Here is a 23,270-nt window from a genome sequence, read left to right as displayed (position 1 = left end):
CCAAAAGCTGACCACGAGATTGTTGATAAACAGGCCAGAGTAATTGATTGACAATCCGGTTGATGTCCGAGGTCGGAGTTAAAAGTCGCAGGTAGCCGGCAATAGCCTTTCCAGGGTACCATTCGAGGGCGGTACGCCACGTGATATCAACATGAGCTTTGCCGTTCCACAGTCGTTCATTGGCTACAGTATTTATATCACGTGACTACATCCGTCCAGATGGCAGATCAGGTATGCATAACTTAGGCTGAAGGTTTCGAGATGGTTAATTAAGCGTAGCGTGTAGGGCTGAGGTGAACCAAACACGCGTTTCCCCTTGCTTTTGTCTTCTTTATCAACGTCCTTCTCTTTTCGTGCAATGGTCGCCTAAAGTGCATTGTCAATATCTGATTAGTATATGGGAGGGCATCTTGCGTGAACCACAGCTTGCCGAGGCTTTCTTACCACTCCATCATCATACCGAATCAAGAAAACAGTCGCTCTTAGCTACTCAACCCAGAATACTGCTTGGTTCTATGCTCTTAGGCTATCGACAGGAGAATCATGTTTTCATCAGCTCTGAAATCATTTAGTTCCAATATATCAGCCAATTATCAAATTTCTCCGCAACCCGCAGTGATCTCTGGTCCCTGGAAAGTCCATGATGGAAAGAAAAAGTCCACCGGCACCTCAGCCTCCGTTTTTATCTTTGACAAGAAGTCACTCGAGTCACGTCCAAGTGGTCTAGGTGGTCGCTCCTCTTCTTCCTCGGCAAAAAAATTACACGAGGATGTCGTTGAACGACTTAAACGGGAAGCCAGTAGCCTGACACGGCTCAGACATCCTTCTGTGCTCCAAGTTCTAGAGCCTGTGGAGGAAACCCGTGGTGGTGGTCTTATGTTTGTGACTGAGCAAATAACGACATCTCTTGCTAGGCTCCTGCAAGAGAAAGATGCCGAAGAAAGCAACTCGAGGTTAGGCTCGAGGTCAAGCCGTTACATGGTAGAAGAACCTGATGGAACTCGAAGGCGAAGAGATTTGGAGATTGACGAGCTAGAGATTCAAAAGGGGCTTTTGCAAGTTGCCAAGGGCCTCGAGTTCCTCCACGAATCTGCGGGTCTTGTACACGGCAATCTCAACCCCGAGGCCATTTTTATCAATGCCAAATCCGACTGGAAGATATCAGGCCTTGGGTTTGCCGGCCCTCCCAGCTCCACAGACTCTCGGTCCTCTCTTCCACCTTTAGCTTTGTCGGAAGTCCTGTACCAGGACCCTCGCCTCCCTCCCTCCGTCCAATTGAATCTGGACTATACGTCACCCGATTTTGCATTGGACTCCAATGTAAATACTTCTGCGGACCTGTTCTCCCTTGGGATCATCATCGTAGCTCTATATAACTCCCCACACATCTCTCCGCTCCAGGCTCATTCAAATCTGAGCTCATACAGAAAATTGCTCAGCTCTCCATCCACGACGCCGTCACAAGGCAATAATTTTCTTTGCTCAGGCACTCTTCCGAAGGACCTCGCTACGCACGTATTGCCCCAGCTCATAACTAGACGACCAGCGCAGCGTTTGAATGCCCGTGAATTCCAGCAATCACAATATTTCGATAACATATTAGTATCAACGATCCGTTTCTTGGAGTCCTTGCCAGCCAAGAATCAGAATGAGAAGTCACAATTCATGCGTGGGCTGCAGCGGGTTATCTCAGAATTTCCAGTGTCCGTTTTGGAAAGAAAAGTCTTGGGTATATTATTGGACGAGCTGAAAGATCGTGAACTCTTACCCCCCATTTTACAAAATATTTTTGCGATCCTCCAACGCATTCCCAATGCACGTCGTACACTTCCAGAGAAGGTAATTCCTCGAATCAAAGAGCTGTTTCCGACTGAGAAAGCTGCTGTTCATGAACGTGATTCTAAGAAAGATGCGGGCCTCATGGTTGTTCTTGAACACATGAAAATCGTGGTGGAGAACTGCTCTGGAAAGGAGCTAAAGGAGGATATCCTGCCACTAATCCGGCTAGCTCTAGATTCACCTACTCATTCCTTGGTAGACGGAGCTATCAAGTGCTTGCCTGTCATCCTTCCAATACTTGATTTTAGCACCGTCAAGAATGAGGTCTTCCCTCCAATCGCTTCTACATTTAGTCGAACAAACAGCCTTGCTATTAAAGTACGATGCTTGGAAGCATTCACTGCGCTGTGCGGTGGCTCTTCAAACGAAGGAGAGCCGGTCGAAGATGACTTGTCTGGGTTGGTCCAGAAAAGCAAGCCACAGCAAACTAGGTCATCTATCTTGGACAAGTATACAATCCAGGAAAAACTCGTCCCATCACTTAAGGCTATCAAAACGAAGGAGCCGGCTGTCATGATGGCGTCCTTGCATGTGTTTCAACAGATCGGCACAATTGCTGATACCGAATTCCTTGCTCTGGAGGTCCTTCCAATCCTGTGGAACTTCAGTCTAGGACCACTTCTCAATTTAAATCAATTTGGAGAATTTATGAACCTGATCAAAAGTGTATCCTCGAAGATTGAGCGTGAACAGAGGAAGAAGCTTCACGAGCTCTCTTCGGGAACAGAATCTAGCGGGTTCCAAAATGGCGCGGGAAGTTCCTCGAAGATACCCAATAGCTTAACACCATCCAATATGGATTCCACGAGAGATAACTTTGAGCGCCTTGTTCTTGGGCGGGGTCCTGATGCTTCAAACTCCAAAGATACTGATCCGTGGGGCAGTATGCTCTCGGGAGAGGCGTCTGCTCAAAAACAATCACCTGCAGCGTTCTCGTGGTCAACTAATATGGTCGGATCGGCTGGCAGAGGCAATGCCCCGTCGGGTACTTCAAGCTTTAGTATGCGCTCCATTACACCTGATTACAACTTGAACTCTTTTCCCTCGCTGGAGCCTACTGCTAGGCAGAGATCCTCTCCAGCGCCCGCATTTCCTACCTTACAAGCAACATCACCTGTCGCTTGGAATACGCCGGACTCTCCGAATAGTCAGAACCCTCTGTCTGGTCCATCCTTGGGCGCTTTAGCTAACATGAAGGCTTCTGGTGCCTCCATGTCTGGACCAAGCGTACAATCAACCCCTAATTTTGCTGCATTCTCCATCCCTCCACCTCCGTCTTCTCATATCGCGACGGGAACCTTCCCAAGCTCTGGTAGTCTGGCAGCTGCGAACAAGTCCCCCTTGGGGATAAATACTGCCCACAATGCATTCTCGAATAACAGCGTGTCACAACCACAAGGCAATGCAAAGCAGGGGCTTGACAAGTACGAAAGTTTATTGTGAGCGGAATGATATCATGGTAATATAGAACTCAGTTGGTCAACTTTTTTTCTTCCTTTTTCCTACTTTAGCTACCGTTCTGCTCCTTTCATTCTCCCACGCTTAGGTCTCTATTAAAAGAAACATGACAGGGCATGTGCCCATATCCTCTTTTCTTTTACTTGTGTTTCTCGTCGTTATATGTACATATTCATGTGCTATTCATCTATAGATAATTTTAGGAGCTAAGGCCTAATCGTGAGCAAATATGTTTTCCCTACTTTTGTACTTCGTATAGCCAACAGGTATCCATAAAGATAGTGAGGGTGGGTCAAGATTCTGATAAGCTGCCGAAGAAACCCCCCACTTTTGCCAAGAATTGTGTATCCATGATGTTACCTCCAGTAAGAGAAAGACAGGAGATAGATACTCTACTGCGCAGGAATGCTCGCTGTTCGAGGCGCTTTAAAGCGCTTGCCTTCGGGACATTCTCTCCACCGCCCCTCCGGACCCTTTCTTCTGCCCCTCAATCGTCTCCGTCCTTCACGTCACTCTTCGCGTACTTGTTCCTCTTTCACTAATAACCTTTCCACAAGCTCTGTATCTCTTACCCACACACATCAAAAAATAGTCATGATGGATGAGAAGGTCAAACAGCACTATCTAGCTGACTCCCCTCCCACGGTAGTTCGCCTAGAGATCAAACACCACTGGGATAATCTTAAGGATGCAAAGCTGAGGCGATATGCGCACTACATAAGCAGGTTAGTTTCTTCCGAGCCCCAGTTGCACAATTCTTGCTAGTCGCATACGTGATTACCTACTCCACTGGTGCATACAAAGTTGATAACCGAGCTTATTGTTCAAATATTAGAGCGGGATTTGAAGGCACTCGCGTTACTTTGCGCCAGGTTTCTCCCGAGTCTGAGCCGATCTACGATCTTATAATCGCACTCTACCGTGCCTGTGATGGAAATTGGACTGACCTCGCCAAGAAGACCAATGTAAGCGACGAGAATTTGCGCTATTTCTTGGAGTATTCGGCCCAGTTTCTCGGGAATTGCGGGAACTACAAAGGTTTTGGTGACTCCAAGTTCATTCCTCGACTGCCTGTAGAAATCTTTCAGGCGTTAGCCTCATCCACCTCAGAAACAAAAGCAGCATTTGAGAAAGCGAATACGACCGGAGGTGGTATTTATGAGACAAAAGAGCAGGCGCTTATGCACCTTGGTTATACAGATGGTGGCCACATGACTACTTATTACCCTGATTCGCCATCCATAACAAAAGATGAGATCACAGCTATTGGCGACCTTATGGAGAAAAAGGGGCTGCCCCTGGAAAATACAAGACTTAAGAAGTTATCGTCCGGGGACTTTGAATTGCTAATTGCCTCGGGCGTTGCTTCTCCTCCCGTAAGGGACAGGGATCTCGGTGAGGTGGACGGTTTGGACCTGGATGGTGACCTGGCTGGAAAGAAGCTGCGCCTGGTTTTTGGCGATCATATAGAGGAAATGGCAAAAATTGCCCATTCGGTTAAGCAAGCGGGACTCAATGCAGTAAACGACAACCAGAAACGGATGTTAGATGCCTATGCCTTGTCGTTTGGTGCCGGTTCAATTGAAGCGTTCAAAGAAAGCCAGCGGATCTGGGTGAAAGATCAAAAGCCAAGTCTGGAGACCAATATAGGGTTTGTAGAAACTTATAGAGACCCGCATGGAGTGCGAGGAGAATGGGAAGGCTTCATTGCTTTGGTATGTCATAAGCATCATTGTCTTTGTCACTTCTTCGTTGGCTGACATTTGATACCCGGGCAGGTTAACCTAGAGCGTACCCGAGCATTCGGGAAACTGGTGGATACTGCAGAGAGCATGATTCCTAAGCTTCCATGGGGCAAAGACTATGAAAAGGACAAGTTTCTCAGCCCAGATTTCACTTCGCTGGAAGTCTTGAGCTTTCAATCTTCCGGCATACCTGCTGGCATCAATTTGCCCAATTATGACGATATCCGTCAAAATCTAGGCTTCAAGAACGTTTCTCTTGGAAATGTGCTTAGCGCTAAAGCCCCCAATGAGCCTGTTCCTTTTATTGCCGAGAAAGATTTGGAGGTTTATCGCAGATGCCGTGACCCCGCGTTTGAAGTCCAGGTGGGCATCCATGAACTCCTCGGGCATGGAACTGGCAAGCTTCTCCAGGAGACTGCCCCAGGAGAGTATAACTTCGATATTTACAACCCTCCTGTGAGTCCAGTCACGGGGAAACCTGTATCTACATGGTACAAGCCTGGTCAGACGTGGAGCTCGGTTTTTGGAGCTATCGCCTCTTCTTACGAAGAGTGCCGTGCAGAGTGCGTTGCTATGGTGCTCAGCTGCGACTTTAGCATCCTGAAGATTTTTGGATTCGGAAACGGGCAAGAAAATCTCACCAGCGAGGCTGGAGATGTCTTGTTCGCAGCATATCTGCAGATGGCTCGTGCAGGCCTCGTCGCCTTGGAGTTCTGGGACCCCAAAACTCAGAAATGGGGGCAAGCCCATATGCAAGCTCGCTATAGTATTCTGCGAACATTCCTTGGCGCCGGTGACGATTTCGTCAAGCTTTTCTATACCAAGGAAGATCTCTCTGATTTGGAGATACATCTAGACCGATCGAAAATTCTGACGCACGGACGTCCAGCCGTGGAGAAATATCTGCAAAAGCTGCATATCTACAAGAGTACCGCGGACTTTGAAGCCGGTAAGAAACTTTATGATGATGTCACGTCGGTTGATGAATGGTGGGGGACCAAAGTTCGCGAGGTTGTTCTTCAGAACAAGGTCCCACGTAAAGTGTTTGTCCAGGGCAACACCATCCTAGATGGGGACGAAGTGACCCTGAAAGAGTATGAACCGACGCTAGAGGGAATGATCCAGAGCTTTGTTGAACGCAATGTCTAGGTTCATAGATAGACTTGCATATAACCTGCGCGCACTGGTGATGTGGTTTACCTATATCTGGATACAAGATACCCCTTAGTGGTGTTCCCCTTAAATTCGAGGGACTTCCTAAAACTATTATCGTCCTGTCTGATACTGGAAGCGTAGTCATGTGACCTGATGTGAATCCATTCATACTACAGATCATGAATGTGTCCCTACTGAAAAGTCGAGAAATCTATCGCTAGAAATGGCTGTTCACCAATGGTCCTTGCGTAAACAAAGTGATTGGGGCGGAGGAGGAAGTAGCGCTGTAGCCCCAAGTGCTCCGTAGGCCAACTTCTGCCAATGTTTCCCCCATCACCTCTAAGCGCTTCCCTCCCACACATTCTCCTCCTCCCATCATCTTTGCCTCATTCACAGTTGCAGCTTCCGATTATTTTGTACTGCCCGTCATTCATCAGTTTCTTATTTTCTAGCTCGAGCATAGATTCTGTCTTTTACGAATACCCGCTGCGTCCCTATGTTCTACCGACAGCTCTAGAGACACCACTCTCCTGATCGGCGTGTCAAACGGGAGTCTGGAACCTCCTCGATCAACGGGACGCCCCTCACAAGTAGCTCCTCATAATCGCCAACAGACATACGAGCACAAACCCTGTCACTGTGATCTCGAAACGAATTTCGACACCTTGCCGTGGCAATCAAGTTCTCCTGGCTCGCCTATCACGGCGCGGCCGCAACATCTCCCGGATTCTACAGTGGAGGAAGACGACGACTTCTATACTGCGCCGCCACCGCATTCCCCGTCCTTACAGGCTTCCTCGTCTAGCTTTATCTCAGCACATCCTCCGCCATTTTTGTCTCTTGGGTACAATCCTGGAGCTGATTCTAATCGTGCCAAGGTTACAGTTCCCGAATCTGGACCGGCTTTCGTCTTGCCGTTCACACCTCCGTCCGAAGAAGAGCAACTGGAACCAGACTCCTCATCATCCGTGATTGCGGAGACCAAGGAAACCTTTTCCAGGGATCCCAAAGATTATTCTCCAGGAAAGTCAGCGGAAGAGGGAGAGCCTCCTCCCCCGTATACCGAAGGATCTAGTCCCATAACCTCATTCACTTACGTTATGGCTACGGCAGGAGGCGCGTCGAGTATCATCACTCAAGTGCAACAGGCGGGTGGACCACCGATAAACACTTTAGGAGGTATGGCACTTGATCGACTCTTCTGATCATCTGTTCGAGTCAGTAACACCTATTCTGGAATTTAGACATCGGCGGCGATGAACATATCACTCTCGACCTCAGGTGAGACTTCGCGAACCTTAAATTAGTGGTCATTTATCTCTAACTTGGTTCGCAGGGGAACCAGGTTTACACTCTCTCGGGACGAACTGTTGACACTACCGGAGTTTGTCCTTTTATCGCTGTTTCCGAATGGTTTGCTTCCAGACGGACACATGGGCACCTTTCACGAAGGTGACATTTACCCTGTTGATGTAAGTAATGCAAAAACACTCTACTGCTTCACACATACGTCCCTTCTGTCAACCGATATATCCTTCTCACATATACACGTTAGTATGACCCGGTGTCTCTTCAGTACATGCTAGACTTCTTCCGCTCCGTCGCTCAATCCATCCCATCGTCGCCAGCAGCCTCGACATCACAAGACCTAGACGTATCCCCCGACTCCTTGCAAGGATCGACTAGGGACATGCTCCAGGACCGGGCAGGTATCATCGTGCTACGGGAAGACCTTGATTTTTATGCAATTCCTCCACGGCCGGATATCGATCACGCGGAAATGATTGAGGTCAAACGTGCAGCTGCAAGAGCACTACTGAAACAAGATGGGATATTCTCAGGATTGAGGAAGAGCGATGAGGCCGGCTCAACAGAGCAGCACTTGATCGAGATGCTGACTGCAGGGTAAGCTTATATCTTTGAGCATCCAGCTCTCTTTATGACCTTGAATACTGAGATGAATATAGCGGTTTTGATCGTGATGATCGGTGGGGCCACCGTGCCCCAGAGCCCAATAAGGCAGTTATCTGTAGCCTCGCATTGGCCAAACTCCGTACTGATATCAAGGGTGATGTCCCTAATAACAACGCAGTCGGCATGGCCCAGAAACTCCTCCTATTTTGGAGAAAACCTGCTAGAAGATGCTGGTGGGAGGGTGTTGAGTTGGAGAATATCGAAGGCGTTGAAGGCAAGGTGAAAATCTGGATTCGGAGAGTATGGACTTTAGAAATGGTAAGGCTTGCAAACCCTACGACTGATCTGACGGCTCATCCTAACATGATTGTAGAGTGTAATTGGGCTTCGATGACCGATTCATACCTATCCTTTAAGCTTCGCATCCTTCTCGTGCACCGTCTTGCATGCTAGAAGCATACCGTTGGCAGCAATTACTTCTTTTGTTTTTTCCACAACTCTTTTTTTCTTTTCAAGCCCATCTTTGGAGGAGTTCATGATATCCCTATCTACTTCCGCGTCTGCCGTTGCAGACAAGGTAAATGGCGTATTCAATTAAAGATTGAGGGTACTAGTGTCATTCTGTTTATTGTTTCCACCAGCTGGCCGGACTCCCATGCATTGATATAACCCCTCTTTTCTTTTTCTTTTTTTCTTTGTGCTTGCTGTCCATAGTTAACATTTTATCCTCAACATCTTCTTTTGTTTCTTGTTTAACTAGTGATAACGTCCTTCGTTGTTTGAGGAAGGCCTAAACATCTACAATACAATCCTAGGACCTAATCCGCCTCTCTCTCTCTTTCTCTTCTTCCTCTTCCTCTTCTTCTTCGTTTTCCCTCGGTAAGAAAAAGACAAAGAGAAATAAAAAGAAAAACAAAAACAGGAATCCAGTAAGTTTTGAATCAATCTCGCCGATACATAGATACAGAGACGATAATTTGGTTACACACACGTGACTAAAATTCCGAAACAGGATTAGCGGAAACACTGCAATGGGAAAACGCGACAAAGCAGAACAGGCGGAGCTCGACCGCAATCACCGTCAGAGGAGCTTTGGCTTGTACTAAAGATCAACCTGTGCAAGTCGCTGACCCAGGCCAACCCTACCGCATTGCCAGATTTATTAATCGCCTTTTCAAGTGGAAGCGACTCGCCAATTCATTTGCAACTTTCACATATTTCCCTTGACGGTTCCACCCTTTCGTTGACCGCATTTAAGATAAGAATTGCTCGTTCGCGAATCGGAGCGCCCTGGCAAATCAGAAAGGGACATGTTCTTGTCCACCTAAATGGCCAACATGTCCCCCCTCAGAGGCTATATTACTTCTTATTCTCCACGAGTCCGTCAATATGGAAACGCGCTTCTCACACCGGTTATTCCTCCAAGCCAAACCGGTCCGGCACCGCGAATGACAAAGCGAGGAACAGCGGCAATAAACTACGCTGAAGATGGGTTTGACGACGACGATTTCGAGGACAGTGAAGGTCCCCGACGACCCACTGGCTTGAGGAGCCTTCGACGGGAAGAGTCGACTGTTGACAAGGTTCCTTTGGCGGAAAAGTTGGGGAAAGAAGTTCACGCTCCTGTTGAGGTTCAAGGGGTATTTCGGGACTGGATGATCAAGAGGATGCTGAGGCCTGTGTATGCTTTGTTAATTACCACTCCCTTGCTTTATCGCCTGAAGTCATTCTTTTGCGAAGGATGCTAACTCTTGAGTTTTGCTGCCATGCAGCTGCGCCGACCAACTGCAGATTCAGGCGCAGCTCCCCCTTACCCTAATACCCATTCGCATTGATTTAGAAGTTCCAGCGCATCAACCTCAAGAACCCTTCCAATTGCCCCGAACCGTTCTGGATCCCGGTATCAACCCTACTCTCCCCGGCTATAGAAGACCCGAACCGTTACCTGCCTTCAGGATCAAGGATACATTTCTTTGGAACCTTCACGAAGCGCTGGCGACTCCTGAAGAATTCGCTACGGGCTTTGTTCGTGACTTAGATCTACCCAATCCACAGGCCATGACAATGGCAATCAGCAATCAAATTCGTCAACAATTAGAGGAATATGCTGGTGTTGCGCTACATCCGCTATTTCAAAGTACAGTGCCAAAGCTGCCTTCTGTCGGTCAAGCTGGCGTGTCGCGCGATGCATCCGCAACTCCTGCTCCTACCCATGCCGCCACGCCTGATAGCAGATCCAACGCAGTGACAGTAACCAAGGAGCCATTTGTTAACGACAGTTTCCTGAATCCAGATGATGCATACCGATGCATGATCAATCTTAACATCAACCTGCAAAATAAATTATACACTGACAAGTTCGAGTGGTCTCTGCTGCATCCTCCGGGCATGGCAGAGGAATTCGCGAAAATTACTTGTGCGGATCTGGGTCTTAGCGGAGAATGGGTCGGAGCTATTGCACATGGTATTTATGAAGCTGTTCTAAAGTTGAAGAAAGAAGTCTGTGAAAGCGGTGGCTTAGTCAGTGGCATTGGCGGCTATGGAAATGAGATAGACAACCAAGCGGCCAATGGCACTGAGGCCGGTTGGCGTTATGACCCAGAGGGACTCGGCGATGAATGGGAACCCAAGGTGGAGACGTTGTCAAAGGAAGAAATTGAGAAGCGGGAAGGTGATCGTGAACGGCAGATCCGGCGTCTACGGCGAGAAACCGCTAGGTTCTCTTCTACTGCAGGCATCACTCCAGACGTTTCACGACAAGGTAGCGGAGGCTACTTTGACGTCGACAGTGAGACCCCTCTAGGTAGGGGAGAAAGGAGTAAACGAAAAAAGCGTTTCCGCAGCCTGAGCCCATTGGGAAGAGGAGGTACGCCTGGTGGACGTGGAACTCCAGACACCTCTTCCGGCGCCGGGTATGGCGGTGGTGGCGGTACATTATCCGATTGGTTTGTCCTCTCACTCGGCTACTGTGCTTGACGTTCTATGGCTGACTGTTTCTTCTTTGCTCTCAACAGGGAACGGCAAAATTGGCGGTGCAGTAATTGCATGGTATGGGGTACCGCAGTTTGGGCTGTTCGGGATGGCCCTGCCGGTCCAAGGGTAAGCACAATACAACTATAAAGTCCGCACCTATGCTCAGTTCACTGACTCACTGGTTTCTAGACACTTTGCCACAATTGTGGTCTTCTATACGAACGTGATAAAGTTGCACCGGAATGGTCCAGAGACTTACACCGTCACGATATACCGGTTGGCCGAGCATAGTCCCAACAGATGGACGTGCTTGGCTCGGCTTTCGCCGCCAGTCTATTCATATGGTTTGGGTAAGACATTAGTTACTGGTCTTCAGTTAAGAAGGCAAGGAACGAATAGGTTGAGCGTAACTGACATTAGCCGGTCAATAGGATCAGTTGCGAGCTCAACATAATCACATTTAGTGAAACTAAAGACTGCATCCTACATCACTTCAGGATTGGAACATAGTCCCTGTACTTTTTCAAAACCTTGGCCATGATATCTTTAATGAACCCTTCACAGTTAGGATTCGGCGTCTTCGATGTGATTCATGTCTCCTTTCTCTTTTTATCACTATTATTACTATCTTTTACCTATTACCCTCTGCATTCTTTCTGCAGTTTCCTGGTGCAACTTGCTCTAGGGAAAAGACTTTATTTTATTTCCTTCAATGTTTTCTTCAATCTTGCTCTTATCATTTTCCAAAATTTTGTTCTGGACTGTTGTATTACCGATATGTATACTGGTTACTAAAGTAGTGGGCGGTTCATGTTTGTATTATGGTTTTTTATCTTTATTCATTTCTTTTTTTTATTTATTTATCTTTGTTTTTATTTTCTTTTGACACTTAGCAGTGTAGTATAAAGGATGGGAAGGAATTTCTAGGACTGAGAACAATGATTGAACGTATTGTGGCTCAGTAGTGAGTTCATCTCCAATATGTTTATGTATTAGATGTCTCTTGGTTAGTCTTTTACGATGCAGATACGGAGTACGAAGGCAGAAATTACTCGCCATTATTAGACGTGGTGCCCATGTATTGAGCAGCGTACAAGCTAAATTACCGATTATATGTACTACTACTGTAGTGCAAGTTTCCACCTGGAACAGGTCACTAGATTTGACGTATAATAAAACACAGGTGGTGTACTCAGGGTCCGTTTACCAGTCATTAGTTCTATTGTGTCCAATAGGATCTTTATTCAACACCTAACATGGGTTGGGAAAGCGGTGATCGATTGCTGATTTCTTTTTCTCCTTTGTAACATGTCCTCGGCGAAACCCTTCCTTTCTTTCCACCTTTTTATTCCTTTTATTTGTTTTTGACGGGATCTCGTCCTGTGACTCTTGTTTTATCCCATCATTCTTTGTTACTCGTAGGGTGGCTTACTTGGAAAGGCCTAGGCAGTATTACGTTACGATAAGAGGTTTCAAGAAGATACTTGACAAGTCCGCCAATCGTGTAGAACGACTTTGCTCTCTTCTATGTTGTGACAGATTACATTAATATTTGTAGATACCTGCTGGGTTGTTTCTGATGCAAGTTGATCTGAGTATCAGCCATAGTCTCATTAGTCCACAGGGCAGGCAACAACACATGTAAGGCTCATGCCTCGGACATCACACTCTTTTTGCGTGGGGCATCTCCGGTGGCTCCTGCATGTAAAGCGTCAGTAACACTATGTGTCTCTAAATGGATAAATACCTCATAATCAAGGTTCTCTACTGGTGAAGAAGGACGTACTGAGTTGGCGCGTCTCTTTCTGTCCATCTCACGTAAGCTCCCAACTCTACTAATCTGGACATAATGTCGATTCGCGAGAGAACTGCCGGGGGAGAGGCTGTTACCCGGGCAGATGACGTTTCGACTTCCTTCGATCTTTATTCCCGAGTTAATATTGATTTTTACGGGTGAAGATCCGTCTTTGGTCAGGTGAAGGAGGCTGGCCCTGCCAAGAGCGGTGATAATAGACGTCGCCATGCCTGTTAACTTGGTCTGGCGATGTCGCTGTGCTGATTGCTGCTGCTGCTGCATCGTAGAACTTGGTAGCGAGGAAGATGTTGTAGGGTTGTTGGCTTGCTGTGGACCTGCCACAGGTGGTATGATTAAGGTGTTGCCATTCCCTCGCACGTTGATCGATGCGTCGATATGGATGTTAACGGTGGTGTGGTGGTGACGATTGTCGTTGCTAGGAATAAACTCCCAGGACATGCATTCATCGCCATCATCGCCATCATCAGCACCTTCCGGCTCATCCTTGTCAATCAACTCGTTTTCGGCGAGGGCGAGATCTGGTACATTACTCCTTGAATATGGAGGTGGAGGCGACGCCCTCGTTTGATTTTGAGCGGCTGCTCTTGCTTCTGCAAATTTCTGTAGTTGACGGAGAAAGGAGCCGGGGGGAGGAAGCATTTTGCGCTGAATATGGTAGCCGTCCGTGGTATAGATGATCTCAAGGGTAGATAAATGTGTCGTATAACAGTTAGCAGGATAAATCCCGCAATGCACGGGTAGGAAGAATCGCAGATCTATACGGCCCTGAGAATAAGATATACTAGTTATATATATATCGAGAAAGGAAAAGAAAAGAAAACGGGTGCCGAGATGCTATGCGATATGATCCCGCTAAAACTGAACAGTGAAACATGATTCCAAAGCAAGAATAGGCAGTCAACTGGCCCACGACCACAGCACCCGGATATAACGTTACACGCCGTGTTCCCTTGATAACAAGGAATGATGCATCAATAGGTAGACCAACACTGCTCACAACAGCAAGTTGATAGGGAAGGACTGCATCCCAACCAGCCCCCACAACCGGGGCAGAGAGCCAATCGAGTCAAGCACGTCGTGACCGTCAAGGGGACGCAATAACGCTACCATGGAGTTGCAACAATGGTCCCGGCCTCCTTATTGAGCCGCGGCAGGATTGGTATTGTTCTCGATCATCAATAGGAGATTAGGATCACGTGAATGCATGGTCACCGGTGATCTGGTACTGTACTGTACATACAACTCTTCGTTGATGTGTCAGTGCGGGTCAGATCTCTCGTGGGAACCCCAGCAACACCAAGGGAATAGAAAATCAGGGGCAATGACAGGACAAGAAAAGGACAGGAAAAGGAAAGGAAAAAGTGGGAGTCATGCTACGGATGTGGTCCTCCCCTATATTCCATAAACAAGCTTTTTTCTTTCCCCCACCGGTACACCTTCCAAAAATAAACAAACCAGAACGATAAGGCTGGGAAATGAATTAAGCCCAGCGATCACCGAACATCCAACTCTCATGAAGAGTTTGGTCATCATGCCCTGTGCCTAGCTCGTTGATCGTACTTGCTTGAGACGCGTGCTTGGATGTTTCATTGCCCCCAAACACTGGTAGTACGGTATCCGATTGAATAGACGTTCCATAAACAGAATCTAAGTAGTACATTATCCATTCGGTCAGGTACCGTGTCTCAAATGTCGGCTCTAGGCTGCAAACAGACTGGTGGGCGCTTTGTGCTCATTCTACTACTTACTGCTATTGTCGTGATTCATTGCCATCGTGTACGGGCTTCGCCCTTGCTGCGTACGTGTTTTTCCTTCGGGATAATACTTGCCACCAGGATGTAGAGGCTGCATAGTCTGGGATCTGATTAGCAGGAACAAAGGCCGGCATATATAGACTAAAATATACCAGCGCTCGTGCCACGCCAGCCGAAACTCTAGAGATCACGGACTGGTACTGACTTCACGGAACTCATCTCCTTCGATATGAACCTCGCGGTCTCGGATACGGCGCATTAAGGCAAGGAAGTTACTTTCCCGAAATTTCTGGCTCTGATCGTGGCTGACATTTTCCAGTAACTGTCCCGCTGTTCGGGCAAGCTCGTCTGAGTCATTGTAATGTGCTCGAGCGTCACCCTTTTCGGTCTGGGGTATGGTGTCTGAACCAATCCGGATGGTTTCAACTTGAGGAGCAGCAGTTGCATCCGGATTAGTGGTCTCATTGGTAAGTTCTTGTGCGTGATCAGCCGTTTGTGACGCTAAATCCGCCTTGGCTTGTTCAAATGCAGCTTCAAAGGCAGACTCATCGAAGGCTTCAGTGGATGGTAGCTGGCTAGCTGTCAGAGCTTGTGCTGGCGGATGAGCATTTACTGTACTCTCGTGTATAGGATAACTAGGCGTAAAAAACGGTTGGAACCCCTGGGCGAAAGGTTTGTGTTGCTGAGCAGGACTAGGTTGCTGCTGTTGGGCTAGAAAATCATTCCGCCAACCATGCTGTGCAAGGTTCGACGCTGAGGCTGGGTTCGCGCCGACTTGTTGATGAGCTAGAGGCGAAGAGCCAGAGATCTGTAGCCTCTGAAAGTCTGCTGCCCAATTGTGCTTCTCTACTTGATTGTGTACCGCGAAATGGGGCGTAGCGAAGTGGCCCGGATGTTGTAAATCGGGAAGCGGTGCTCCTGGTATACTGGATTCGAACGTAGCGAATTCGGGATCTAGGATACCTTCGTTGGGATTTTGTGACCGAAAGCCCTACAGCACAAACCAGATCTTAGTATTGTTGAAAATAGGACCCTCACGGATGTAGAGTAAGGCTTAAAACTAACCTGAGAATGCGATTGTCGCGAAACTAATCTGTCCTGTTGCAGTGTCCGATCAACAGAGGCATGCTTCTGGAAGTTTTGAAGAGCATTGGACGGGCCACACAGAGCATCGCTCATGATGTCTAGATAGCACGAGCTAGGTGTTAGAAGATCTTCGATAGAGACCCAATATACGATCTAGTGCGATCGGAGAATTTGATATAGCTATGAGTTAGGAGGCAAATATAATGAGAATCTTGGTTAGAAGGGGGATCGACTATAAGACTGGCAAGAAGTCGACATGTAAGGACATACAGAAGAAGGCGTGGGGTAGGCAGCCGAGGAGAGCCGAGGCCGGTCTCACGTGCTAAGGGGTGTGGTCGGGGAATGACTGAGGCGATAAGATAAGATTTGGGTGCGGCTCCTCCCACTGCGAAACGGACAAGCTGGCGGTGTCTGGCTGCTGTGCCGATTTGCGTGTTGATTCGATATTCCAACCACCGCCCTCTTCCTTAAAACTTATAATCAGCAGCGCCCAAAGATCAACAAGCCATACCCTACAAATATAGTCCCCTAGGGTTTGCCACGGGCATCGAACTGGACAAAATGGTGCGTATCTCCCTTTCAGTCTATCCCGATCCTATTTGTTCTTTTTAAACATTGACGTCCTGACTTGGAATTCTAGGCGGCCGCTCAGATTATCTCTAATTCTGGACACGATGACATGATTGTACGTGCTAAAGTCGGAACACATCTGGGTTCAGCGCTATGTATTCCCCGAGCTGACCCACCTATGACACGCAGCACGACGCTGGCCTGGACTATTATGGCCGCAGATTAGCCACTTGCTCGTCGGATAAGACAATAAAGATATTTGAGATCGAAGGCGAGACACATCGCCTGGTGGAAACTCTAAAAGGGTGAGAAACATCCTCCTTGTGATTAAATGCGCGATTACTGAAATGAGAAAATACGAACATAACAGACACGAAGGCGCAGTTTGGTGTATCGCATGGGTGTGTACCAATCTCCCCATGCAGCTCATATGGATTACATTCACCGTAACTGAGCCCTGAACTGACAAATGCATTTCTTCTGACTCTAGGCGCACCCTAAATTTGGGACAATTCTGGCCTCTTCATCCTATGATGGAAAGGTCCTCATCTGGCGCGAACAACATCAGAACACAACATCCCCTGTCGCTGTAAACACCTGGACAAAGGTCTTTGATTTCTCCCTCCACACAGCCTCGGTGAATATGGTCTCCTGGGCTCCGCACGAGAGTGGATGCCTTCTTGCTTGTGCTTCTTCCGACGGCCATGTTAGTGTTCTTGAGTTCCAGGACAATAGCTGGACTCATCAGATCTTTCATGCTCATGGAATGGGCGTGAACTCTATTAGCTGGGCCCCTGCGGCATCTCCTGGTAGCCTGATCAGTGTCAACCCTGGACCGGGTCAGCAACGGAGGTTCGTCACCGGTGGAAGCGATAATCTGCTCAAAATTTGGGATTACAAGTACGTGCAAATAGCAAATTCCGCTTTGCTACTTGAATGGAGATATACTAATCACGCTGTATAACCATACAGCCCGGAAACCAAGTCCTACGATCTCTCTCAAACACTTGAAGGCCACTCCGATTGGGTCCGAGACGTTGCTTGGTCGCCGAGCATACTTTCCAAGTCCTACATTGCGTCTGCCTCCCAAGATAAAACTGTTCGCATCTGGACCTCGGATGCGTTGAATCCTGGTCAGTGGGCCAGCCAGCAGCTCGAATTTGACACTGTGCTCTGGAGGGTTAGTTGGAGCCCGAGCGGAAACATCCTCGCCGTGAGTGGAGGAGATAACAAGGTTAGTTTGTGGAAGGAAAATCTCAAGGGACAATGGGAGAAGGTGAAGGACATTGAGGAGTGATTTTCATGTATCCCCTTCTCCTTCTTTGTTTTATAATAAGAACCTTTCCAATCTTTTTATTTCGTATCCTGCTATGATGGACATATTGGGCTTAGGTGATTCCCAAAAGAGTTAACAAGATGTGTGTCTATGTGTGATCACAAATTCCAAAAAATGAACGGCCCTCTTTCTGTCGTATCAACCATATCAACCCATTGTCCTAACATGATCTTACCCCCGGGAAGGATCACTCCCTCATAGCCTTGAATCCAAAGGAAATCGGTTTCCAGCTCACCCGGCGGCCACAGCTCGCTTAGTAAACATGCTGCTTCGTTGCCACTCGGCTCCGATTCGCCAATCTCAAGAAGCAGCGGAAGTTGCTCACGGTCCGCGGCATATATGGCAAAGCAGATACGCTGCCAACCGGGAAAGCCACCTTGCAATCCTCGAATGGGCTCTGTAAAGCCACGCACTGGATATAGATTGTCGCCAAGTCTCTGAAACCCACGGAAGTATAATCGATGAGACTCTGGCCCATTCATCGGGATTATTTTGTTGAGCTCAGGTGGCCAGTTCAAGGTATTCAAGTCTGGTCTGATTCGAAAGAACTGGGAATTGACCTGTGTTAGCATTCTTCCCCCCAACCCACCAATGCCTGATGCTATAATACATACCAATGGATCAGTGTCCCCTTGTATCCAATGTGTGTTCAAATCAGCGCATGATTGCCGGTTTTCAAGCTCGATGACTGTTTCCGGATAGGGATGGATGCATGCTTCAGGGCAAGTTTAGTTGTTTGGCATCATGCTTGACTTGAGTAAGCCCGGTTAGACACAATGACTTACACCAGTAACCCACCCAGTTGGCGCCCAGCTCCACATTTTCCTTGATAGTAGACCATACCTTGGGTCTTTGGTCTACAGGTAGCTTAGCATAAGACGTGCAGTAAGTAGCTTCATTAGGGCTCAGCAAATGCCGCACCCAGAAATTGCGGATATGCAAAATGGTTGGTAGTTCTAATTTCTTTAGATCAATGAGTGGTCTGGTAAACTCAGTTTGGTAAGAGTAGACGTCTGCAATGTCGTAGTCTGTTCGGAGGCAACGAACGGACATTTTGGGGTCAAGCGCTAGGCCGGTTAGACACTATAAAGAAAAATATTGTCATTGCTAGTCCTACAGTTCTCACATGCACATATCTTGGTTATCCTACCAGTTGAAGAGCGCAAAATAGACCGGACGGTCGGTCTCGTTTCGTGTTTCCATAGCCGCTTAGCGGCCTGCTGAGAAATTCTGGAGCAGAAAGCTGAAGTGCCTCACGGATGCGCTCGAATGTCTTTGAAAAGACCACTCCGTTCATTTCCGTAATGGTCAGAGCCTCTAGGAGGATGCTTTGCATCACCGTCAGCCATAATAGTTGCTCTTCTTTCTGGCCATATCGAAAACTGATTTTCTGGGAGAGAATGATTGAGCGAATCTGATACTCGATCTTAAGTTCAGAGGAACTCCGGCCTGGTGGTGTATCATACAAGTTCATGAAACGGTATCGCCAGACAGATGATTCCCCAGGTAAGAGTTTCTGAGCTATAAAGTTACAGCATGAAGAGAGATGTGCAACATCAGCGTCATTTGGCAGTAGGCAAGCTATGTATTGGACTATCTGAAGCATGAAAAATTCAGCAGCTGGCTTAGTAACAGAATAATTCAGAGAGTGTACCTCAGCTGGGAGTCGCTGAAACAGGTTGGCGGATCGGCTTCGGATAGGTGCTTGGAAGGCCAGCCGCTCCATTATTGCACGTTGTTATATCTTCTCAGGCCTTGAACTTGCTCTCTTTCTTGCTATCACCCGACTAGGTATGCTTGGAATCTTTCGTACCATACCCTTTGTTCTGAACTTTAAACGTTCGGTGGCTGGTAAATGTCATTAGGCAATACTATTGGCTTCGCGAAGTAAGTCGGTAGTTAACTATATTCACAGGGAACAGCCTCGTTATACCCTGGGATCGAGTTTGTTGATTATGGCAAGAAGAAGACAACCGGCAGAGAGCGTCACAGTGTTGTTTGAGAAGCTGAGAAAACCTAGCTAATCGCAACGGCGCTGATGCAAAAGGCAAACGGTTCCCACACTGAGACTCAATTGACAATATTTATATACTCTCACCGTTCAGTTGTGATAGGAGCCTGACCAGAACTTCTCTGAGACCAAATAAACACTTATCTCCAATGGTCACAGCACCATGGTCACCATGAAATGCTACTATCCGCAAGAATAATCTTCCTGCATAGATGAGTCGCATTCCAGGGGGCTTCCATGACCAAGTTTTAAATGTGCTCAGGAAATACTAATTGCCTAAGTGTCTCAGTATATAGTCTAAAAATTGTTTTATATGAAACTCATACAATTCCAAGGACGTTTCAAGCTTTTTGGTCATCTATATCTCTGGGCCTCGACTCCAGGTGGGTTACAACATGTGGCTGATGATTATGCTTGCTTCAATTCCTTCAGCCTCGATTAAATCTATGACAATGATATACCGTAAGTGTACCCAACCCAGCATCGGTTAGCCTTAGGAAGATATTAGAAGTCCAATAACTACCTAGTCAATATGGTTTCCGGGAAGTTACATCGTGAGTTGACGCAGACTATCCGCTTTAATCACATATTCAAGATAGCAATGGCTAGCAATGACGGTTTGAGCGTCCTATGTCTTGGTAGGCCCTGAGCTCATTCTACAGCCATGCACTTGTCGTAATCACACTGATACTCACGAGAGCGGGCTTTTAGTATCTACCTCTTAAACTTGCATCAACTATCCCACGGGCGACTTAGGAATGCCTATTTTTGTCCATGCCGCATCGACGATTTCAGGTCCAACTACACCCATGATAACCAACACTCAGGAGAAAGTAGCCACAGTCCCGGTTACGTCGGGGATTCACTACTAGTATCGACGTGTTCAAACATAGCCAGTGGCATTAGTTTCGCGGTGGATAGAGTTTCCCAACGAGCCAAGTTCCTGGACTAAAATGTTCATCTCCTGGGGACAAACGAATAATGTTACGAGATATAAAGATATCGAGAGGCTGGCTGTTTCCACTCCGAACCTGCTAATGCGCGCGTGGCTGATATATTCAACATCTACGCCCAATAATCAGAGGGCGACCACCGAAGTGAATTTGGAATGTTTAATATCGACCTTAACAGTGTCTTGTGCAGTAATTATATGGCTCTCCACTGCTTTCGTCGGTCACCCAAGGAGGGTCAGAAGTGCAAGTGATATCACCAGTAGCTGCTATTCCTTCTACCCGTGACCTGTTATATAGGCTTCCCTGGGATGACGTGCTCGTCTATCCGACATTCCCCTTCAAAATGAACTTTGTGGTTTTATGCGTTAAATGTTGAATCGCTTCATGCGGAAGGGTTTCCGTATCAATGCGGTCTGTACAGTAGTGCGGGCTAATTTCTTTGTTGAAGGTTCAAGAGTGAGGGAGAAGACCCCGCTAAGGCTACTGATTTCAATAGAGCTGTTCATCAAAGTCATGCCATTCCCTTGGTGTGGTAGTAGAGGCGTAGATTCTGGAGGCACCTGGCTTTCTGGCCAAAAGTCCTTTGGTCGACGGTGGATACCTCTGGCACAAGCTGCCATCCACCAGAATAAGTGAGAGACTTGACGAGAAATTCTATGACTGCAACGGTGGTAGCTCCCTAAATTGTTGCAGGTGGGTATATCGGTAAAGCAAGTTTCGGGTTGCGCCTTAGTCTAAGAATTGTCCTATATCTTTGGTTACTCCTTCTAGCTCTGCCCATTAATGACAACATATACAGGTGTAATGTTTCTCTATTTTCTTTTTGGTTGTCTAGGAGTCGTTGCGGGTCCTCGCCAGACTTTCCTTGACACCCCAGCCATCTGCGAGGAGTTCCTTGACCTCTTCTAAACCGAGCCCACTCATCTCAGGATAGATCGCCCACACACCAAACCAGCTAACTGCACAGACGACCGCATAGGTCCCAAAGGTCCACGCTGGAGACAAAATTTCCATCATGGGCAGAAAAGTGAGCCCGACAATGAAGTTTGAGGCCCAGTTCGTTGCTGTAGCGAATGCAGACCCGAGAGACCGCACACGTAAAGGGAACAGCTCGGACTGCTGCCAGGGTACATTGCCAAGCCCGAAAGCGTAAGAAGCGGTATAAACCGTTAAACACAAGAGAATAGTGATAGGGAGCATTCGGTCATCCGTCACGGTGTCACTGAACCCTGCACGTATCTGTGGGTGAGAGAACAAATCTGATGATACCAAAGAGAAGGTTAATGCGCAAACGATGAGAGATATTGTCATGATAGGTATGGAATAGAGGAGTGTTCGGCGCCGGCCGATCCTATCGATGTAGGTAAATGCAAGCAATGTGAACAGAAAGTTAGTCGTGGCCACTGACAGCGACGTGAGCGTCGGCGACGAAAAAGAAAGAGATGAAAATATGAGGCCAGCGAAGTACATAAGACTATTGAACCCGCAGAGCTGCTGCGAACCTTGCAGCATCATCGCTATAATCAATGCTCTTCTATTGCCACCAATGTAGAAGAGGTCTGTGGTACGCTGCGAGATGTAGCGAATCCACTGTTGGCCGGCCCCATAAGCACTATCAGGAGGGCTTAAATATTCTTCTGCTACCTCCTGCTGTATTTCCCGTAAAATTTGTTTAGCGATGTACTCGCTGTTTGGATGACCCTGGTAGACCTTCCCCAGGACAGCTATAGCATTTATTTCGAATCCTGCTTGTGCCAGCCATCGGGGCGTTTCAGGTAGAGCGGTGAGAATAACAAGCTGGAAGAGTGCCGGAAGTATTCCAATGCCTACGATCCAGCGCCAGCCTCCGTCAATTAAGGAAAAGAGCCAACCCACGACGTATGCTACAACTTGGCCACCGGTGATGAACAAGGAGAGGATTGTCACCAGTCTGCCCCTCATATTGGATGGTGCCAATTCGGAGATGTATCTGATGAAGTAATTAGCTAGAAACTGAAATTCTCTCTAAGCAAGCAGCTTGCTTAGTTTCGATAGACTTTTGCCTAGGGTTATTGTTTACAAGATATTGACCTACAATGGAGTTACCAAGCTTGCGCCGCCGACAGCTAACCCAATAATACTTCTACCAGCAATCATGACCCAGACTTCACTAGAGATTGCCTGCACAAAAGCACCTAGAGCGAACAGCGCATCTGCAACGAATATAACCTTTCGGCGACCGAACTTGTCGGCCAGAATTCCCGCAAGGGGGCTGGCAACCAAAGCAAACAAGCTTGTGCAAGATGTTATCAGACTTTTGTCTAGTGTTGTAAGATCGCGGTTGGAGAGATCCGTGCCGATTGATACGAGCGTTGAGGAGATCACCCCTGTGCTTCACAATCGCAGCTGTCAGTATTTGATTTCAGTACTGGGACCATTTGCATTCGAGGAGAAGCGAAAACGGTCATGCCGTACTCATAACCAAATAATAGCCCACTAAGACCAGCAGAGAATGTCAATGCCCATATAAATCGAGTTCCTGAGTAGTTCGACTCTCTATCAATGTGCCTATCCTCTTCATTGTCGGGCAGGTTGTGAGTGGTGTGTCCGTCTAGATTAAGTAGAGGAGCGTTAGGGTCCAATGTATCGTTTTCATGTCTAGTACTCATGTTTAAGAAGAA

At 47.5% G+C, this 23,270-nt stretch overlaps 9 protein-coding genes across 9 annotated transcripts; 5 read left to right on the top strand and 4 right to left on the bottom strand.

The window, feature by feature from the left end:
* The first annotated feature begins 283 nt into the window (after positions 1–283).
* On the top strand, positions 284–3,430 carry BDV38DRAFT_261693 (putative protein kinase Scy1). The gene has a single exon (XM_032056028.1). The coding sequence runs from the start codon at positions 544–546 to the stop codon at positions 3,280–3,282; it is 2,739 nt and encodes a 912-aa protein (XP_031908367.1). The 5' UTR covers positions 284–543; the 3' UTR covers positions 3,283–3,430.
* Positions 3,431–3,699: 269 nt separating this feature from the next.
* Positions 3,700–6,431, top strand: BDV38DRAFT_261692 (dipeptidyl-peptidase III; the record flags this gene model as incomplete). Its single annotated transcript, XM_032056027.1, has 3 exons — positions 3,700–4,022; positions 4,133–5,012; positions 5,076–6,431. 3 exons carry the CDS (start codon positions 3,703–3,705, stop codon positions 6,189–6,191), a joined length of 2,316 nt encoding a protein of 771 aa, XP_031908366.1. The 3' UTR covers positions 6,192–6,431.
* Positions 6,432–7,014: 583 nt separating this feature from the next.
* On the top strand, positions 7,015–8,943 carry BDV38DRAFT_214103 (putative general stress response protein Whi2). The gene is made up of 5 exons (XM_032052671.1): positions 7,015–7,376; positions 7,442–7,478; positions 7,543–7,669; positions 7,753–8,102; positions 8,165–8,943. Exons 1-5 carry the CDS (start codon positions 7,298–7,300, stop codon positions 8,562–8,564), a joined length of 993 nt encoding a protein of 330 aa, XP_031908365.1. The 5' UTR covers positions 7,015–7,297; the 3' UTR covers positions 8,565–8,943.
* Positions 8,944–9,439: 496 nt separating this feature from the next.
* Positions 9,440–11,375, top strand: BDV38DRAFT_275234 (putative RSC complex subunit Sfh1; the record flags this gene model as incomplete). The annotated part of the gene is made up of 4 exons (XM_032057985.1): positions 9,440–9,792; positions 9,884–11,056; positions 11,126–11,210; positions 11,274–11,375. The coding sequence occupies 4 exons, from the start codon at positions 9,440–9,442 to the stop codon at positions 11,373–11,375; spliced, it is 1,713 nt and encodes a 570-aa protein (XP_031908364.1).
* A 1,357-nt stretch (positions 11,376–12,732) lies between these two features.
* Positions 12,733–13,822, bottom strand: BDV38DRAFT_297077 (uncharacterized protein; the record flags this gene model as incomplete). Its single annotated transcript, XM_032063060.1, has 1 exon — positions 12,733–13,822. Exon 1 carries the CDS (start codon positions 13,537–13,539, stop codon positions 12,733–12,735), a length of 807 nt encoding a protein of 268 aa, XP_031908363.1. The 5' UTR covers positions 13,540–13,822.
* Positions 13,823–14,841: 1,019 nt separating this feature from the next.
* Positions 14,842–15,833, bottom strand: pex20 (the record flags this gene model as incomplete). The annotated part of the gene is made up of 2 exons (XM_032060953.1): positions 14,842–15,645; positions 15,720–15,833. The coding sequence occupies 2 exons, from the start codon at positions 15,831–15,833 to the stop codon at positions 14,842–14,844; spliced, it is 918 nt and encodes a 305-aa protein (XP_031908362.1).
* A 298-nt stretch (positions 15,834–16,131) lies between these two features.
* Positions 16,132–17,676, top strand: sec13 (GTPase-activating protein SEC13). The gene is made up of 6 exons (XM_032052670.1): positions 16,132–16,304; positions 16,381–16,425; positions 16,500–16,615; positions 16,681–16,711; positions 16,801–17,210; positions 17,283–17,676. Exons 1-6 carry the CDS (start codon positions 16,302–16,304, stop codon positions 17,605–17,607), a joined length of 930 nt encoding a protein of 309 aa, XP_031908361.1. The 5' UTR covers positions 16,132–16,301; the 3' UTR covers positions 17,608–17,676.
* Positions 17,677–17,744: 68 nt separating this feature from the next.
* BDV38DRAFT_287877 (uncharacterized protein) lies at positions 17,745–19,372 on the bottom strand (the record flags this gene model as incomplete). The annotated part of the gene is made up of 4 exons (XM_032060952.1): positions 17,745–18,194; positions 18,261–18,361; positions 18,432–18,729; positions 18,797–19,372. 4 exons carry the CDS (start codon positions 19,370–19,372, stop codon positions 17,745–17,747), a joined length of 1,425 nt encoding a protein of 474 aa, XP_031908360.1.
* A 2,069-nt stretch (positions 19,373–21,441) lies between these two features.
* Positions 21,442–23,258, bottom strand: BDV38DRAFT_287876 (putative MFS myo-inositol transporter; the record flags this gene model as incomplete). The annotated part of the gene is made up of 3 exons (XM_032060951.1): positions 21,442–22,579; positions 22,685–22,981; positions 23,065–23,258. 3 exons carry the CDS (start codon positions 23,256–23,258, stop codon positions 21,442–21,444), a joined length of 1,629 nt encoding a protein of 542 aa, XP_031908359.1.
* Positions 23,259–23,270: the final 12 nt, after the last annotated feature.

Source organism: Aspergillus pseudotamarii (assembly GCF_009193445.1).
Source record: "Aspergillus pseudotamarii strain CBS 117625 unplaced genomic scaffold BDV38scaffold_86, whole genome shotgun sequence".
Taxonomy (NCBI): Eukaryota; Fungi; Ascomycota; class Eurotiomycetes; order Eurotiales; family Aspergillaceae; genus Aspergillus; species Aspergillus pseudotamarii.
The sequence above is the reverse complement of the archived record's forward strand: the minus strand, read 5'-3'. Positions and strand labels throughout refer to the sequence as shown.

Coding starts and splice junctions, on each gene's coding strand:
- BDV38DRAFT_261693 (XM_032056028.1), top strand. CDS start 544: ATGTTTTCATCAGCTCTGAAATCATTTAGTTCCAATATATCAGCCAAT.
- BDV38DRAFT_214103 (XM_032052671.1), top strand. CDS start 7,298: ATGGCTACGGCAGGAGGCGCGTCGAGTATCATCACTCAAGTGCAACAG. Junction 7,377..7,441: donor ACCGATAAACACTTTAGGAG/GTATGGCACTTG, acceptor TCTGGAATTTAG/ACATCGGCGGCGATGAACAT. Junction 8,103..8,164: donor ATCGAGATGCTGACTGCAGG/GTAAGCTTATAT, acceptor AGATGAATATAG/CGGTTTTGATCGTGATGATC.
- sec13 (XM_032052670.1), top strand. Junction 16,426..16,499: donor CTGGACACGATGACATGATT/GTACGTGCTAAA, acceptor TATGACACGCAG/CACGACGCTGGCCTGGACTA. Junction 16,616..16,680: donor CTGGTGGAAACTCTAAAAGG/GTGAGAAACATC, acceptor CGAACATAACAG/ACACGAAGGCGCAGTTTGGT.